This window comes from Capra hircus, chromosome 29 (assembly GCF_001704415.2).
Source record: "Capra hircus breed San Clemente chromosome 29, ASM170441v1, whole genome shotgun sequence".
NCBI classification, from domain to species: Eukaryota; Metazoa; Chordata; class Mammalia; order Artiodactyla; family Bovidae; genus Capra; species Capra hircus.
In genome coordinates this window covers 7,846,553-7,866,304 of record NC_030836.1, presented here as the reverse complement: position 1 = coordinate 7,866,304, position 19,752 = coordinate 7,846,553, and the positions used below count along the sequence as shown (strand labels likewise).

At 37.1% G+C, this 19,752-nt stretch overlaps 1 protein-coding gene across 1 annotated transcript in view; it reads left to right on the top strand.

The window, feature by feature from the left end:
- TMEM135 (transmembrane protein 135) overlaps positions 1 to 19,752 on the top strand; it is a 270,034-nt gene that overhangs the window by 96,891 nt on the left and 153,391 nt on the right. Inside the window, exon 5 of the mRNA XM_005699432.3 lies at positions 16,787 to 16,852. Coding sequence (XP_005699489.2) covers positions 16,787 to 16,852 — 66 coding nt within the window. The remainder of the gene's footprint in view (positions 1 to 16,786; positions 16,853 to 19,752) is intronic.

Sequence of the window (19,752 nt, the reverse complement as noted above, 5' to 3'; positions counted from 1 at the left end):
ATAGAAAAATTGAATTTCCACATTCTCCCCTTCTTTCTTCCCCTGTTATTAACATCTTACATTAGTCTGGTACATTTGTTATACTTGATTAACCTATATTAATACATTATTATTAATTAGAACCCATAGTTTCTAGGAGAGTACAATCTGCTTATTTGTATCTTAGCTGTTAGAATGTCATGTGTAAAAATAAAGAAAATTTTGTTTCTTCCTGTGTAATCTGGAAGTTTTTATTTCTTTTATTTCTTTTATTTCTGGACGTGTTTTATTTCTTTCCCTTGCATTATTGCAATGGCTAGGAGTTCCACTGTCATATTGAATGGAAATCAGGTTGACATCTTGCCTTGTTCCTGATCTTAAGGGCACTGTATTCAATCTTTTCATCCTTTAATATATTAGCTATAGATTTTTTGTAGATACTCATTTTCTGTTTGAGATAGTCGCTTCCTATTCCTGGCTTTTATTATCAGGAATAGATGTTCATGTCAGATGTTTTTTCCATATCTATGGAAATAATCTTGTAGTTTTCTTTTTTAGTTTAGTATAGTAAATTACATTGCTTTATGTTTAAATTAGCCTTGTATCCCGGAATAAACCCCTCTGATGTGCTATTCTTTTTATATATTGTTGGAGTCAGTCTGCTGAAATTTTGTTAGGTATGTTCATAGGGGATACTGGTCTGTAATTTTCTTGTAGTATCTTTCTCTGGTTTTGCTGTTGGGGTAACACTGCCCTCTTATAGTGAGTTAGGAAGCATTCCCTTCTTGTCAAATTCCTGGAAGTTTGTGTAGAACTGGAATTATTGCTTCCTTAAATGTTTGTAAGCATTTACCAGTGAAGCCATATAGACTAGGAATTTCCTTTGTGGGACGATCTGTAGCTGCTATTTCAGTTTCTTTTGTGAGGTTTGGTAGTTTGTGCCGTACAAGCCATTCTTCCATTTCATTTAAGTTGTCAGATTAATTGGCATAAAATTGTTCCCGTATTCTCTGGTTACCCTGTTAACTTCTGAAGAATTAGTAGTGATGTTAATCTCGTTCCTGATAATGGTAACTTGTGACTTCTTTCTTTTTTCCAGACTATAGTCTACCCTGGGGAATGTTTTGTATGGATCTGAAAAGAATGTTTATTCTGCTTTTGTTTAGTGTGGTATCTATTAACATCAGTGAGGCTCCGTTGATTTATAGTATTCTTCCAGGCTCACATCTTTACTGATTTTCTCTATACTTTTCATCAGTTATTGTAGAGGGCATTGAAGTCTTGGACTCTAGTGTGGGTTTTTATTTGTCCATATAGTCACATCAGTTTTTGACTCAGATGTTTTGAATATTTGTTTTTAGATTCATAAATATTTAAATTTATTATGTCCTCTTGATGAATTGACTGCTTTATTTTCATGAAATTGCCTTATCTCTGGTATCATATGCATGTATCTAAAAAAATCACTGGCAAGAGGAATGGGATTGACTTCCTGATTTAGTTAAGCCAGTAGCCTTGTGAAAGAAGATAGATTACCTAAACAAAATCAGAATCTTTTTAGAATAGAGGAAGGAATTGAAGGAACGGGAAGGGATGTTGTATAATCATCTCATGATTATTACATATACTAATCTTGCCTGCTTTAAACTATTTTATATGCTAATAAAACAAAAGGTCAAATTTAGATATAATTCTTTATTCCTCACTTTTATTTGAAGTTAAACACTCTCAGTTATTATATTTGATATTATCACCATTTAATGGTTGAGAAAACCCTGAATGACTCAACTCTGTTACTTTGTTTCGAAAAAATTGAAATCTCCCTCTACACCTCAGCATTTGTGTTTTTAGTTTTGTATGGTGTTACCTTTTTTTAGTTTGTTTTGACTCTCAGTCTAAGAAGATAATGTGGTGGAGAGATCCATACTTTTCTTAAATTTTACTATGTTCAGAGAGGTAAAGCAGAACATAACTTAGTACGTTGTTTTATCATGTCATATTGGATAGAACATGAAAGAATGTGTGTTTACAAAAGTACGATCTTCTTTAGAGCCAGATGACTGCTATCAATTTGGAAACAAACCATCTGCTTATTGTTTAAACTTCCGGATAACTTAAACCAACCCTCATCTATAAACAGAAGTAACATTCTTTGTAACCATAAAACCACTGCTAAGGTCGGTTGTCTCCTATATGTAATGCATGTTTCCTGTGTATTGAAGTAAAACCTGTTATGTCATTTGTGATGTCTAAAATGATCAAGTTGGTTTCATTAACATGAAAGGCTAATGAGTTATACTTTTAGCATTTGAAATTGTTATAATACAGTTTGGGACATATTTGTTTACACCTTGGTAAAACATATACCCCCAAACTATCAATAAATAAGTGCTTACTTGTCATAGTCCAAATGACTACTTGCTCATTATCTCTTAATTCTTGCATTCATTCAGCAGTTATTAAGTGTCCCCCCCAGATGTTAGGTGCTAGGGGTGCAGTGATGAGTGAAATATAACCTACAATCTAGTGAGAATTTTAGATGAGTAAGTAATTAATAAGTATTATACTCTAATAAGCATTATACATAAAATACTGTAGTAAGTATTACTTACAGTAAAATAATTGTTGAGAGAAAAGAAAGATTCAGGGGTAACTCAGGTTTCTCCTTGGACAAATAAGTGGATGAAAACACAGGTCTAAGAACACTCACCTGCAAGTGATGGTAAGGTTGGTGATTTTTGTTTGCCAGTTGCTTAGTTTTTATATATAGTAATTATTTTCCTTAATTATCAAGTTACGTGTATGGTAGGGCACTGGTTCCTAAATGGTGATAATGTAGAATTTTGTATGGAATGCAGAGTTTTCATACAGTTTACTTTTAGTGTGTCCCTACATCTTCCCTTGAGTGTGACATACAGACTGTATGTTTCCTAGATTATTCATCTGTTGTGTTTCTTGTTGGCTTTAGTATTACTGCTGATTTTCTTTTGCTTTGGTCAACCTCTATCTGTGCCCCCAATTTATATGGCTTTAAGATGAAATCTGCATCTAAAGCATGTATATATTTATCCTATGAAATTTGTCATTAGAGTAGTGGTTGGTGGTGATTAAGTTACCAGTTAGTTGGGAACTGCTTTGAGGAGGGGGAGGGGGACAGGTGTGCATTTTTTCAAAACAGCTTTGTATTTAATGAATATCACCTGTTGTAAGTGTACGGTTTGATGAGTTTTGACAGCTGTTTATAGTTATGTGACTACAGCCATAAGCAAACAGTCTTTTCCCTAACAAAGTCCCTCTTCCTCCTTGGCCGTCAGTTCCCGCCCTCCATCTTTCTCAGGCTCCAAGCAATCGCTAATCTGCTCTCTGTCACTATAATTTTGGCTTTTCTACAGTTCATACAAATGGACATATGTTTTCATTTCTCTTTGGTAGATACCTAGGGATAGAATTGCTGTGTCTCAGGTAACTTCATAGGAAACTGCCCAACTGTTTTCCAGAGTGACTGTACCATTTTGTGTTCCCGCCAGCAACATGTGAGAGTTCTAGTAGCTCCATTTTCCCGCTGTCACTTGCTCTTCTCATTCCTTTTAGTATTTTTACCTGTTCTTGTGCGTGTATAGTATTATCTCACTGTGGTTGTAATTTGCATTCCCCTAAAGGTTAATGACTTAAAACATCTTTTTGTTGACTTTTTGTCCGTTCAAATATGTGCATGTTATGTGTTTAGGAGTGTATATGTGCACACACGGTATTTACACGCATATATGCATGCATACATATATATGAATATACAATATGGATGTGTGTATGTATATTTTTCCTTTGGATGAAATGCCTGTTGAAATACTTGGCTCATTTTAATTTTTTTGTTATATGTCTAATTTTTGAGTTGTAGAAATTATTTGTATATTCTAAATGCAAGTACTTGTCAGATATGTTTTTAGACATAGTTTCTGTGAGTCTGTGGCTTGCTTTTTCATTTTCCCAATTGAGTCTTTGAGCAAAAGCCCTTCAATTTTTACAAGGCACATTTTTATCAATGTATCATTATCTGATGCTGTATAACAAATCACTGAAAATGTAGTGGCTAAAAATAATGGTGTTTACTTTACATGAATCTGCAGTTTGGGAAGACCTTGAGCAGAATAGCCTGTGACTGTTCTTCTTGATGTTGGCTGGTCCAGCTTGAAAGCTGAAGGCTGGAATTATCTGATGACTCACTTACACAAATGTCATCTTGGCTAGGAGTAGTTGTATAGCTGTGTGTTGTGCCGGTCAGAATGGCCATCATCAAAAAGTCTACAACAACAAATGCTGGAGAGGGTGTGGAGAAAAGGGAACCCTCTTACACTGTGGGTAGGAATGTAAACTGGTACAGCCACTATGGAGAACAGTGTGGAGATTCTTTAAAAAACTGGGAATAGAACTGCCATCTGTTCAGTTCAGTCGCTCAGTTGTGTCCGACTCTTTGCGACCCCATGAATCACAGCACGCCAGGCCTCCCTGTCCATCACCAACTCCCGGAGTTCACCCATACTCACGTCCATCGAGTCAGTGGTGCCATCCAACCGTCTCATCCTCTGTGGTCCCCTTCTCATCAGAGTCTTTTCCAGTGAGTCAACTCTTCACATGAGGTGGCCAAAGTACTGGAGTTTCAGCTTTAGCATCATTCCTTCCAAAGAAATCCCAGGGCTGATCTCCTTCAGAATGGACTGGTTGTATCTCCTTGCAGTCCAAGGGACCCTCAAGAGTCTTCTCCAACACCACAGTTCAAAAGCATCAGTTCTTTGGTGCTCAGCCTTCTTCACAGTCCAACTCTCACATCCATACATGACCACTGGAAAAACCATAGCCATGACTAGATGGACCTTTGTTGGCAAAGTAATGTCTCTGGTTTTGAATATGCTATCTAGGTTGGTCAAAACTTTTTTTCCAAGGAGTAAGCGTCTTTTAATTTCCTGGCTGCAGTCACCATCTGCAGTGATTTTGGAGCCCCCCAAAATAAAATCTGACACTGTTTCCACTGTTTCCCCACCTATTTCCCATGAAGTGATGGGGCCAGATGCCATGATCTTCGTTTTCTGAATGTTGAGCTTTAGGCCAACTTTTTCACTCTCCACTTTCACTTTCATCAAGAGGCTTTTTAGTTCCTCTTCACTTTCTGCCATAAGGGTGGTGTCATCTGCATATCTGAAGTTATTGATATATCTCCCGGCAGTCTTGATTCCAGCTTGTGCTTCTTCCAGTCCAGCGTTTTTCATGATGTACTCTGCATAGAAGGTAAATAAGCAGGGTGACAATATGCAGCCTTGACGTACTCCTTATGACCCAGCAATCCCACTGCTGGGCATACAGACTGAGGAAACCAGTATTGAAAGAGGCACATGTACCCCGATGTTCATTGCAGCACTATTTAAAATAGCCAGGACATGGAAGCAACTTAATGTCCATCAGCAGATGAATGCATAAGGAAGTTGTGGTACATATACAAAATGGAATATTATTCCACTATAAAGGAACACATTTGAGTCAGTCCTAATGAGGCGGAGGGCTTCCCTGATAGCTCAGTTGGTAAAGAATCTGCCTGCAATGCAGGAGACCCTGGTTCTATTCCTGGCTTGGGAAGATCTGTTGGAGAAGGGATAGGCTACCCAATCCAGTATTCTTGGGTTTCCCTTGTGGCTCAGCTGGTAAAGAGTCTGCCTGCAATGTGGGAGACCTGGGTTTGACCCCTGGCTTGGGAAGATCCCCTGGAGAAGTGAAAGGCTATCTACTCCTGTGTTCTGGCGTGGAGAATTCCATGCACTGTATAGCCCATGGGGTTGCAAAGAGTCGGACACGACTGAGTGACTTTCACTTCACTAATGAGGTGGATGAAACTGGAGCCTATTATACAGAGTGAAGTAAGTCAGAAAGAGAAAGACAGATACTGTAGATTAACTCATATGTATGGAATTTAGAAAGATAGTAACGACAATCCTATATACAGGGCAATAAAGGAGACACATCCTATATACAGAGCAATAAAGGAGACACAAGTGTAAAGAATAGACTTTTGGACTCAGTGAGAGAAGATGAGGGTGGGATGATTTGAGAGAATAGCATTGAAACATGTATATTACCATATGCAAAACAGATGACCAGTGCATGATCGATGCATGAAGCAGGGCACTCAGAGCGTGTACTCTGGGACAATCCAGAGGGATAGGGTGGGGAGGGAGGTGAGAGAGGCGTACAGGATGGGGGGACACATGTGTTCTTGTGGCTGTTTCATGTTGATGTATGGCAAAAACTTTCACAATATTGTTATTATCCTCCAATTAAAATAAATTCATTAATTAAAAAAATAGCTGTGTGTTGGCATAGCTGAAGCATCTCCCTCTATTTTTACATAGGTTTTTTAGCATGGTGACGAACTATCTAAAAAGTATATAAATACTATCTTTTCAAGGTAGTTGGATTTCTTACATTGTAGCTCAGGGCTCCAAAGGATCTTGTGCAAAGTGAGAACACCAGGGAAAAACTATTTTGCCCAATTATGATTTAGCCCTGAAAATCAGCACCATTTCTGCCTCATTATATATAAATTACAGTTACGTGGGTAGTTTCAAAGGTCCCAGGCCCAAAGGCAGGGAATATGTAATATGTGGGGGAGAGTCAGTGTCGCATTTTAAGAAGTACATCTGAGATAGGATATAAATTAGTGTGGCCATCTTTGGACTGTATCTGCCATAATGAATTTCTTCTTTAATGTGTTTGACATATGGAGGAGAGTCAGTGTCACATTTAAAGAAGTACATCTGAGATAGGATATAAATTAGTGTGGCCATCTTCAGACTATCTGCCATAATGGATTTCTTCTTTAATGTTTTATTCTCCTACCCTCCTTGTATCATATCTTTGCCTAAATCAAATTATAAAGTATTTCTTTCCAGTGTTTTTTTTTTTTTTTTGGTAGAAGTTTATGGTTTGAATGTCAGCATTTAAATCTGTGTTCCATTTTTAAGTTCATTTTTGTGCATGGAGTAAGATGTGGGTCAGTGTTCATATATTTTAGTTTAGAAATTCAATTGTTAAAGCTCCATTGGTATAAAAGACTACTCTTTTCCTGTGTACCTTGATACTTTTGTAGAAAATCAATTGAGTGTACAGTGTGGCTTGCTTTCTAGGATTATTTCTCTTCAGCCTGTAGAAATTTCTTCAGTATTTCCTTTAGAGCAGTTCCATAGGTGACAGATTCTTAGTCTGTTTTACATGAGAATGTCTTTATTTTGGCTCCATTCTTGAACCATATTTTTGCTGGATATAGGATTCTGGGCTTATAGTTCAAAACCTTTAAAAATATTTTCTCTTCTTCTATGATTTCTGATGGCAAAACCATAATCATTTTAATAATTATTCCACTATATAATATGTATTTTTTGGGTCAGTTTTCAAGATCCTTCCTATTTGGATTTCATTATTTTTGTTTATGATATATCTAGGTATGGGTTTCTTTGTGCATATCTTACTTGGGATTCACTGGGCTTTTTAAATCTGTAAATGTTTGTCTCTTACCAAATTTTGGAAGTTTTTAGCTATCTTTTTTTATCAATCTGTTTTTCCTCTTTCTAGGTCTCTGCTGTCCATGTGTAGAGTCTTCTCTTGTGTTGTTGGAAGAGGGTATTTGCAATGACCAGTGTGTTCTCTTGGCAAAACTCTGTTAGCTTTTGCCATGTTTCATTTTGTACTCCAAGGCCAAATTTGCCTGTTACTCCAGGTATCTCTTGACTTCCTACTTTTGCATCCCAGTCCCCTATAATGAAAAAGAAATCTTTTTTGGGTGTTAGCTCTAAAAGGTCTTCTGCTCTTCATTCAACTTCAGCTTCTTTAGCATTACTGGTCGGGGCATAGACTTAGATTACTGTGATACTGAACGATTTGCCATGGAAACGAACAGAGATCATTCTGTTGTTTTTGAGATTGCATCCAAGTACTGCATTTAGGCTGTTTTGTTGACTATGAGGACTACTCCATTTCTTCTAAGGGATTCTTGCCTAGAGTAGTAGATATCATGGTCATCTGAGTTAAATTCACCCATTCCAGTCCATTTTAATTTGCTGATTCCTAAAATGTTGATGTTCACTTCAAGAAAATACTACACATGGATATCACCAGATGGTCAACAACAAAATCAGATTGATTATATTCTCTACAGCCAAAGATGGAGAAGCTCTATACAGTCAGCAAAAATAGGACTGGGAGCTGACTGTGGCTCAGATTATGAAGTCCTTATTGCAAAATTCAGACTTAAATTGAAGAAAGTAGGGAAAACCACTAGACCATTCAGGTATGACCTAAATCATATTCCTTACGGTTATACAGTGGAAGTGACAAATAGATTCAAGGGATTAGATCTGACAGAGTGCCTGAAGAACTATGGAAGGAGATTTGTGACATTGTGCAGGAGGCAATGATCAAGACCATCCCCAAGAAAAAGAAATGCAGAGTCAAAATGGTTTTCTGAGGAGGCCTTACAAATAGCTGAGAAAAGAAGAGAAGCTAAAGGCAAAGGAGAAAAGGAAAGATATACCCATTTCAATGCAGAGTTCCTAAGAGTAAGAAGGAGAGATAAGAAAGCCTTCCTCAGTGATCAGTGCAAAGAAAAAGAGGAAAACAACAGAATGGGAAAGACTAGAGATCTCTTCAAGAAAATTAGATACCAAGGGAACATTTCATGCAAAGATGGGCACAACAAAGGACAGAAATGGTATGTACCTAACAGAAGCAGAAGATATTAAGAAGAGGTGGCGAGAATACACAGAAGAACTGTACAAAAATATCTTTATGACCCAGATAACCACAATGGTGTGATCACTGACCTAGAGCCAGACAACACCTAGAGTGAAGTCAAGTGGGCCTTAGAAAGCATCACTATGAACAAAGCTAGTGGAGGTGATGGAATTCCAGTCGAGCTGTTTCAAATCCTAAAAGATGATGCTGTGAAAGTACCTGCACTCAGTATGCCAGCAAATTTGGAAAACTCAGCAGTGGCCACAGGACTAGAAAAGGTCAGTTTTCATTCTAATCCCCCAAAAAGTCAGTGCCAAACAATGTTCAAACTACTGCACAACTGAGTTCATCTCACAGGCTAGCAAGGTAATACTCAAAATTCTCCAAGCCAGGCTTCAACAATAGGTGAACTGTGAATTTCCAAATGAACTAGCTGGATTTAGAAAAGGCAGAGGAACCAGAGATCACATTGCCAACATCTGTTGGATCATCAAGAAAGCAAGAGTTCCAGAAAAACATCTATTTCTGCTTTATTGACTATGCCAAAGCCTTTGACTGTGTGGATCAACACAAACTGTGGAAAATTCTGAAAGAGATGGGAATACCAGGCCACCTGACCTGCCCCCCTGAGAAATCTGTATGCAGGTCAGGAAGCAACAGTTAGAACTGGACATGGAATAACAGACTGGTTCCAAATTGGGAAAGGAGTATGTCAAGGCTGTATATTGTCACCCTGCTTATTGAACTTACATGCAGAGTACATCATGAGAAATGCTGGGCTGGAGGAAGCACAAGCTGGAATCAAGATTGCTGGGAGAAATATCAATTAACCTCAGATATGCAGATAACACAACCCTTATGGCAGGAAACAAAGAACTCAAGAGCCTCTTGATGAAAATGAAAGAGGAGAGTGAAAAAGTTGGCTTAAAACTCAACATTCAGAAAACTAAGGTCATGGCATCTGGTCCTATCACTTCATGTCAAACAGATGGGGAAACAATGGAAATAGCAAGAGAGTTTAGTTTTTGGGCTCCAAAATCACTGCAAATGGTGACTGCAGCCATGAAATTAAATGACCTTGTTCCTTGGAAGAAAAGCTATGGCCAACCTAGACAGCATATTAAAAAGCAGAGACATTACTTTGCCGACAGAGGTCCATCTAGTCAAAGGTATGGTTGTTCTGTAGTCATGTATATATGTGAGAGTTGAGCTATAGAGAAAACTGAGCGCTGAAGAATTGATGCTTTGAACTGTGGTGTTGGAAACAACTCTTGAGAATCTCTTGTACTGCAAGGAGATCCAAGCAGTCCATCCTAAAAATCAGTCTTGAATATTCATTGGAAGGACTGATGGATACCAAAGCTGAAACTCCAGTACTTTGGCCATGTTATGTCAAGAACTGACTCATTTGAAAAGACCCTGATGCTGGGAAAGATTGAAGGTGGGAGGGGAAGGGGACAACAGAGGATGAGACAGTTGGATGGCATCACCAACTCAATGAACATAAGTTTGAGTAAACTACGGGAGTTGGTGATGGACAGCAAAACCTGGCCTGCTGCAGTCCATGGGGTCCCAAAGAGTTGGCCACGACTGAGTGACTGAGGTGAACTGAACTGAGGCCTCTGATACTACAAATGGTACATCTTCGGTTATTCTCCTGTAAGTGTGTGGGCTCTGCTCAGTTTTTGTTTTCAATCTTTTCTCTTTGGTCTGTAGAATGGATTATTTTTATCTGTTTATCATCAAGTTCACTGATTCTTTCCTCTTTCATCTTCATTCTGGTCTTGAGTTCCCATCTACTAAATTTATTTCAGATATTTTATTTTTCAGTTCCAATAATTCCATTTTTTTTCAATTTCCGTTTCTCTGCTGAGAACTTCTCTTTCCATCCATTGCAAGTGTGTTTAACCTTACTTCATGAAACACGGTTATTATAGCTTCTTTACCAGTCCTTTCTGGTAATTTTAGCATCTGATTGTTTTTCCTTTGAGAAGTGGTCAAGATTTTTGTATTTTCAGGTTGAGTAATTTTGGATTGCTTCTGGGTATTTAGAATATAATGCTGTGTGATTCTGGGTCATGTTAAAATGCTCTAGAGAGTGATGATTTTTTAAACGTTTATTTTAATTTAATTTTTAAAATATAAATGTCTTTATTTTAATTGGAGGCTAATTACTTTACAATATTGTATTCGTTTTGCCATACATTGACATGAATCTGCCATGGGTGTACATGTGTTCCCCATCCTGAACCCTCGTCCCACCTCCCTCCCCATCCCATCCGTCTGGGTCATCCCAGTGCACCAGCCCTGAGCACCCTATAACATGAATTGAACCTGGACTGGAGATTCGTTTCACATATGATAATATACCTGTTTCAATGCCATTTTTATTTTTATGTATTTTTAATCATTATTTTTTACTTTGGTAGTTAGCAGTCACCTGTTAGATTCAGACTGCAAGTTCTGTCTCCAGTGAGCAGGAGTTCCAGTGTCAGTTGCTTTGTTAGTTAGTTCCGATGTTAGTTCTTGTGCTGCTCTGTCGCGGTCCTGGCTGTGTGCCCCTCGTGGGCTGTGCTAGGATTTGGGTGGTAGTTTTAATTGTAGTTTTCCTCTCAAAGCCTTTGCTTTGCTACTTAGGTCTGTTCCATGCATCAGCTGATGGGGAGTGAGCTCTGTATTTTTGCTAGTTCAAACACAGCTTTAGTTAAGGGATTCCCTTTTGTAGCTCTTCTTTCTGGGATTACCTCTTTAGTTTCTGCTTCACTGAGTCTCCTTTTCCTGGTCCTCTGGCCAGAAAGACAGATTGCTCTCAGAGCTCTAGCTGTCTGCTCTGCTGTCTCAGCTGCACACACCGACCAGGGTCTGCTGTTGGGAGAAAATGAATAGAGAAAAACAGTGGGAAAAAACAAAACAAAACTGAGGATTCTTCCTCTCTTCTTTGGACTACAAGTGTCCCCTTTCCATAGGCCCTTGCCTAGAAAAACAGAGTCGATTTTGTAGTTTTAACTACCTGCACTGGTGCTGCTTTATCATATAATTGGGACTCCTCCTTGGGGGCAGAGTCAAAAGGAAAAATGAAAACACTTCCTGTCCACCCCCGCCCGCCCCTGCCCCCCCAAGCTAGAAATTAATTCCCTACACATTCTCTGCTTCACTCGAGCCCCTCTTCCCTATTTCCTGGCTAGACAGACAGAGTTCCTCTCAGAGCCTTTGCTCCCTGGGCTGTAGCTGCTGCAGTGCAAGGGCCCTGAGGTTAGGAACTATAATTTGTGAGCTGGAAGGCGGTGAGGTGTAGGCAGCTGCCTGGAGGAAAGAGTATGAGAAAGGTTTGGGGACTTCATAAAGGTCTCGGTTGCTAAGCTAATGCCTTTGTGTATTTTGAAGGTATATGGCTAGATTTTTGTCATGCTGTGATTCTTTAGTTAGGAGCAGATAGCTAATAGGGCTTCCCTCATAGCTCAGTTGGTAAAGAATCCGCCTGTAATGCAGGAGACCCCGGTTCAATGCCTTGGTAGGGAAGATTCACTGGAGAAGGGATAGGCTACCCACTCCAGTATTCTTGGGCTTTCCTTGTAGCTCATTGAGAAATCTGTATGCAGGTCAGGAAGCAACAGTTACAACTGGACATGGAACAACAGACTGTTCCAAATCGGGAGAGGAGTACGTCAAGGCTATGTATTGTCACCCTGCTTATTTAACTTCTATGCAGAGTACATCATGTGAAATGTGAGACTGGATGAAGCGCAAGCTGGAATCAAAATTGCCAGGAGAAATATCAATAACCTCACATATGCAGATGATATGGCAGAAAGTGAAGAAGAACTAAAGAGCCTCTTGATGAAAGTGAAAGAGGAGAGTGCAAAAGTTGGCTTAAAGCTCAACATTCAGAAAACTAAGGTCATGCCATCTGGTCCCATCACTTCATGGTAAATAGATGGGTCAACAGTGGAAACAGTGGCTGACTTTATTTTTTGGGGCTCCAAAATCAGTGCAGACGTTGATTGCAGCCATGAAATTAGAAGATGCTTGCTCCTTGGAAGGATAGTTATGACCAGCCTAGACAGCATATTAAAAAGCAGAGACATTACCTTGCCAACAAGGTCCATCTAGTCAAAGTTCTGTTTTTTCCAGTAGTCATGTATGGATGTGAGAGTTGGACTATAAAGAAAGCTGAGTGCTGAAGAATTGATGCTTTTGAACTGTGGTGTTGGAGAAGACTCTTGAGAGTCCATCGGATTGCAAGGAGATCTAGCCAGTCAATCCTAAAGGAAATCAGTCCTGGATATTCACTGGAAGGACTGATGCTGAAGCTGAAACTCCAGTACTTTGGCTACCTGATGAGAAGAACTGACTCATTGGAAAAGACCGTGATGCTGGGAAAGATTGAAGGTGGGAGGAGAAGGGGACGACAAAGGATAAGATGGTTGGATGGCATCACCAACTCAATGGACATGGGTTTGGGTGGACTCCGGGAGTTGGTGGTGGACAGGGAGGCCTGGGGTGCTGTGGTCCATGGGGTCGCAAAGAGTTGGACACGACTGAGCTTCTGAACTGAACTGAACTGAGATAGCTAATGCTCAATTTTCCTCTTTTTTACTTTGTATTTTTATCATCATAAAGAAGGAAAGCAGCTGGTGCTTAAAAACTTCAGTATTTAAATATCTTTTTCTTCTGTGGCCAGGATAAACAGCTGGGGAATGACTATTACATATTATTTCTGTTGCTAAGTTAATCTTTTTGAAATAATGTAAGTTTTCTTTATTTTCTGTTGTCTTGTCAAGAATGTTAGCATAAATAAATAGCCATATGGTGTAACGTGTTAATTGCGGTGACTGTTTTATATAGTACATTTTTAATTCCCATCTGATGTAGTTTTTAATTGTATTTTAACTGTAATCTGATGACCACTTTTTAAGGTAGGATTGGAATTTTGTATTTCCTTTAGGATATTAATAGCAATAAAATTATCTATTGAACACTTCTAATTTTCTTTGAGGTCCATACTGTTGTTATCCTGATTTTGTTAATTGTGAAGTTGTACTCAAAGAAATAAATTGCTTGTTTGGATCACACATCTTACAAATAGCAAAGCTAGATTTTGAATTGAACAGCCTGTTTCTAAAACCTGCTTTCTTAATCTTTATGTTATGTTATTTTTTTTAAGGCCCTGGAAATACATAAAAATGTGTGTTTTATCAAACATCTTTTCGTCTCATGAAGTCCTAAAGTAGATCCTGGATTCACTATTTTACCTTTATGTAGCTCTTTACTGAGCTTTTCACATACATTAACATAATCACTAACCAACACAGGAAAACAGGCTGATATTAACTGTCACCTTTTTACAGAGGAGGTCAGGTCTTATTCACTATCTTGGCAACCTGTCTGAGGCTTAGCAAGATAGTAAATAGTGGGAATAAGATAACTAGAATTCTAGTTGCTTCACTAATAGGAAGTAAATATAGGAAATAGGAAATAAATATATGCTAAATACAGCTTTTCTGTTTATATGTATAAACTGCATATTAATTTAACCCATTGAAGTCTTTCTATAATATGAATATTTTCAAGGTGAAGTCTATTAAGTATATATTTCCTGTTAGGATGACTTATTTTGTGTTGATATAATGAATTAAAATGCATTGGACTATAAGAACATGAGTCTCTGTTGAATTTTGTTTATTTTCACTTTGGGAGCCATTCAAAGTAGTATTGCTTGTGTTATAATATTTTACACTGTTCCAAAATTCTGTTTTAAATCTATTTCATCTTTTAGTGTGTAACAATTGTTACTTTTATTTTTCCCTTTTTCTTTTTACTGTTAGCAAATGGTATATGTGCATGATAGAATATTAGAAAAGATCCTTCTGGATCTTTTTTTGGCTTGTGCATGTGCACACGCATGTGCGCGCACACACACACACACACACACACACACACACACACACACACATACACCCACATGCCCAAACACAAGGATCCATTCTTCAACTTTGCATTTCTTCCATCTAGATTTCATGTCCCTGAGTTGCTTCATCCAACACGTTTCCTAAAAGCAGTCTCTCTCGCTAACCTATTTTTAACTGAGAACCTACAGATGTTTTTTTCTCTGCCACTGACAAACGTCTAATGAATGTTTTTAGTGTTAATCATTTTAGTTATTATCAAAACTCGAAAAGAGGGAAATTTCAATGAAGAATTTGTTAGTGGTAAATTTACAGATGCTGAGAATTAGCCCTGTATCTCATTGTTTCGGACACTTGTTAGTTGTTGTTTGGGTACAAGTAAATTAAAAGCAGTCTCTTTAGCAGAGGTCAAAAGAATGTTGTCCACTCCAGTGCTTTCCTATAGAATCAAAGGAAGTTGAGCTGAATTGACAGAGAGTTGTCAGAATGAGACGTCCTTAAAAATGTTGGTGGGAAGAGCTCATGAAATAAATCAATTTAGTTGGAAACAAAAGATTGAATTTAGTGTTCTTTCTCTATTGGAGAAAGTGCAAAAGAATAATTAAATCTTCAAACTACCTCAGGTTTGTGAGTCACAAAAGAGTAAAGTAGTTTGATGTGGTTTAGAGGAGAAGTTGTGTATTTTATCCCAAGTGCTTGCTGTCTCTGCCTTTCCCCTTTTGCTTCTCAAATATATATAGTAACTAACCTGACCTAGATGAGGCCTGTTAATCACATCACTAGATTAAATAAGGTTTTCACAAGAAACAGGAAGATGGAAGATGTAATTTAGTGTACAAATCATTAAGAATGAGAAAAAAATACAATGTATTATTGGTAAACTTTTTCTTTTAATGCAAATGTCTGTAAATCTTTCAACTTCTAGTTGTATATGCATTTGTAAAAATCTGTCTTAGCAAAGTCATTCATTTATTGCTTGTTTTTTGTTTGTGTGTATGGATAACCCTTCTTCCTCCCTATTAGTGGCCTATTTTAACTCTGAGTTATGGATTGAAATTATGTTCATGTTGTGCTGAATTCACAAATTTAGTAGTGTTTGTCCAGTTTTCCCAGTACCATTTGTTAAAAAGACTGTCCTTTCTCCATTGAATGGTCTCAGTACTTTGCTTGAACATCATTAGACTGTTTATAAAGTTTGTTTTCAGGTTCTGTCTTCTATTTCATTGGCCTATACATATCTTTATGATTACTGTAGCTTTAAAGTAAGTTTTGAAATTGGAAGGTGTGAGTCCTCCAGCTTTGCTCTTCTTTTTCAAAATTGTTTTGGCTGTTTGGGATCTTTGGGGTTGCATATGAATTTTAGGATGGATTTGTATATTTGTGTAAAGAAATCATTGGAATTTTGATAGGAATAGCATTGACTCTATAGGTCATTTTGGATAGTATTGCTATCTTAACAATATTATGTCTTTTAATTGATGAACACAGGTTGTCTTTGCATTTATTTATATTTTTAGATCTTTGGGCAGTGTTTTTTAGTTTTCAGGGAATAAGTCTTCTGCTTCTTTGGTTAAATTTATTCCTATGTCTTAAAATTTTTTTTTGATACTGTTATAAATAAAATTCTTAGTTTCCTTTTAGGATTGTTCATTGTTAGTGTATAGAAAGCATTAAGTCTTCTCAGGTGCTATTTAATACACAACATCATAGAATTACTTCATTTTCTGTCAGCATTTCAGTACCAGTCAATTTATTTGGACTGGTGTTTGTATACCAATCAGAATAAATGGTAATTTCTGAATTGAATTCAAGTTCTAAGTTCTTATTTTTTGTTAACCAAACTAAGTTTTATACTTATTTAAGTGTTCTAATTTGAAACTATAGGTGTGAAGTGAAAATAGCAGATCAAAATAACCTTTGAAACATTGCAGTTTGAGCTCTTTATAACATTAAAATGTTCTCAAAATGATATTTTTGGAGTATAGTATAAAGCTTATTATATGTTATTCATGCTCCTTTAGAAGTTCCTGAAAAATGTAATATTGTTTTGCATTTTGGTGTTGGAATGTACAGGTAAATACAGATTACAGATGATATATCTTTGCTTTTTTTTTCTTTTAAATTCACAGGCCACAGAAACACTATTTAGAATGGGTGTAGCAAGAGGAGTCATCACAACATTAAGAAATGGAGAAGTAAGATGAGAATTTTTATATACTTATTAGTTCTTAATTCACAGTTTTTTAAATTAATATAACAAATTGAAAATATCTGAAGTACATAATGCTGAGTGAATCTGACCTACAAATTGATTTCAGTTAAGTCATATTAGAACCTGATCTTTGGTTGAATATAAATTGCTGAACCTTTTAATCTTTGGTTACCAGTTGCTTTTACTCTTAAAAGAAAATAACATTTAATAATAACTTCTTAAATACATATATATTTATTGAAAATAGTCCCGTATTTCTTTCTTTCTTCCTGTTTTATGTTCTACAATTGTGATACTTCTTTCTTAACATAAAATAATTTGAAATATTAGTATTTATCGCAGAAGGAAGGGTAGTGGGAGGGAGAGAAATGGAGTTTAGTCTGTCCTTTCTTGTAGTTGCGGCTCAACTAAGAGTCTAAGTTTAGATTTGTCTAAATGCTCCTATCAATTCTTTAAAAATCTAGTACCTGAAATAAATTTTCACTACCAAATTATTACTGGTTCCATTACCACTCTGTCTGCTTTTTCTTTATTCACTTCCTTACTAAGATATCTTTAGGTTGAAGTTGAACATAATGTCACATTGCCATGTTCCCTTTTGTATTCTACTAGCAAATACTTAACCCACTCCAGTGTTCTTGCTTGGAGAATCCCAGGGACGGCGGAGCCTGGTCGGCTGCCGTCTATGGGGTTGCACAGAGTCGTACACGACTGAAGTGACTTAGCAGCAGCAGTAGATATATCAGTCTGTGAGGTGAAAATGTACAGTCATTTGGAAATTATATGCCTTTAAATGTTTAATTGTATGTATATTGGCAAGTTACTTTGGTATTGATTTATAATATATACTTTGTCTATGAAAAATACTTAATTCATCTCTTTGTATTCTCAACAAACTAAAGTCTGTGTTGCCATTTTGAGAGAAAAAATATTGCCATTAATAAAGTTGGGCATATTTATCTGCCTAAAATTTGTCAGTATGAATTTTAGGTTTTAGTAATTACTATGATTTTTTTAATGGGAGTTATCAGTGATCTTTTGAACTTTATAAAAAGTTTGGGAAAGTAAATATATGCAAGACAGTTTTATAAGTATTCTGAGCATATCAACACATAGTATGCATGTATATATTTTACTTTATGGAGAGGAAGTAGTTAAATCAGCTTGCTTCTGATTCATTCCTCCCCCAGTTACTGAAGATTGTAACTGAAGATTGTAAGAGTAATACCTGGTTAACAGGTATTAATGAGGACAAAATTTTTAAGCCCTCTCTTGCACATTTTTTCTTGCATTTTAAGATCTCTGAAAATGGAATATGTCGTCTAATCAGTGACACCTCATAGTCACCATTTACTATTTTTCACATCTTAACACCTCTAAAAGTAAGTCTATGATATTTTAGGGTTGATAAATATGATAATATTCTGTAGATTAAAAAAATACAGAGTGATACATAGTGAGTATTCGGTAAATGGTAGCTGGGATAGGCTACAAATTAGTTTTAATTATTTAACTTTGGGAAATAAACAATTAAGACAAAGGAAAACAAAGAAATTATTGAATATATGTATGTACAAGTGGCATAGATATTTTTGGACATAATAGACTAAGTGCTATGGGAATAGATGATATAATATGGTTCTTGCCTCTAGGGGAGCTTACTCTCTGGTGGGGGAAACAGTGGCATCAATACATGGGAAAAAACCTGAAAAAGAGTAGAAATGTTTAGTTAAGGTTGAGTCTGGAAGTAACTAGAGTCCGAGTCCAGATTCCACTTGCATGCAAGCCTAGTCACTTCAGTTGTGTCTGACTTTTTACAACCCCATGGACTGTAGCCCACCAGGCTCCTCTGTCCATGAGCATTCTCCAGGCAAGAATACTGGAGTGGATTGCCATGCCCTCCTCCAAGGGATCTTCCCGCCAGGGATAGAACCAACGTCTCTTATGTCTCCTGCATTGGCAGGCAAGTTCTTTATCACTTGCGCCACCTAGGACTGTGCTAAATTTTAGTGTCTGGTCAATAATAGAGAGTTTTTGGAGGTAGGAGATAAACTAAAAGTTTTTGGTCTACTTAAAGCAAATTTAGAAATTTAGAATTTAGGAAACTTATGACATGCTAAGGGAGATGGTTAGTAAGGAGCTTACTTGTTCTAGGATAGTTGGAAAATTGTTTTAGCTCATTACTGTGAAAGTATTTGTTAAGTAGGCATTAATAAGTAACTTCATGACAATGATATCAGGTAGGAGGAATGAAGACCGGTGTATCAAGTTTACAAAGATAATAGTCTTTGAATAAATTTGTGATCTGAATGCTTGATGACACTGAGCTTTGCTTGTCTCTTGTGTACCCTTCCCTGTGGTGGTGGTGGTGGTTTAGTTGCTAAGTTGTATCCAACTTTCTGTGACCCTATGGACTGTAGTTCACCAGGCTCCTCTATCTGTGGGATTTCCCAGGCAAGAAAAGTGGAATAGGTTGCCATTTCCTTTTCCAGGAGATCTTCCTGACTCAGGGATTGAACCCACATCTCCCACATTGCAGGCGGATTCTTTACCACTGATCCACCAGAGAAGTCCTACCCTTCCCTGAATTCCGACTTTAAGCCTATGTTTTGTCTACCTATTGAACATTTCTACTTGCATATTTTAAGAAATGTTGAGACCAGAAAACATGATTCCTTTCTTTGAAAATAAGAAGGTAATTTTTGAAGGGGTTTGTAATTTTTTTTCTAAGTTATAATGAATCATTAGAGAATTTAAGCAAATGAATGACACATTATCCTTTTAAATCTTCATCACAACTCTGCAAGGGAGAAATATACCCGTTTTATACATAAACCAAGTCTCAGAGAAGTTAAACATTTTGCCTATGATCAAACAACTGGG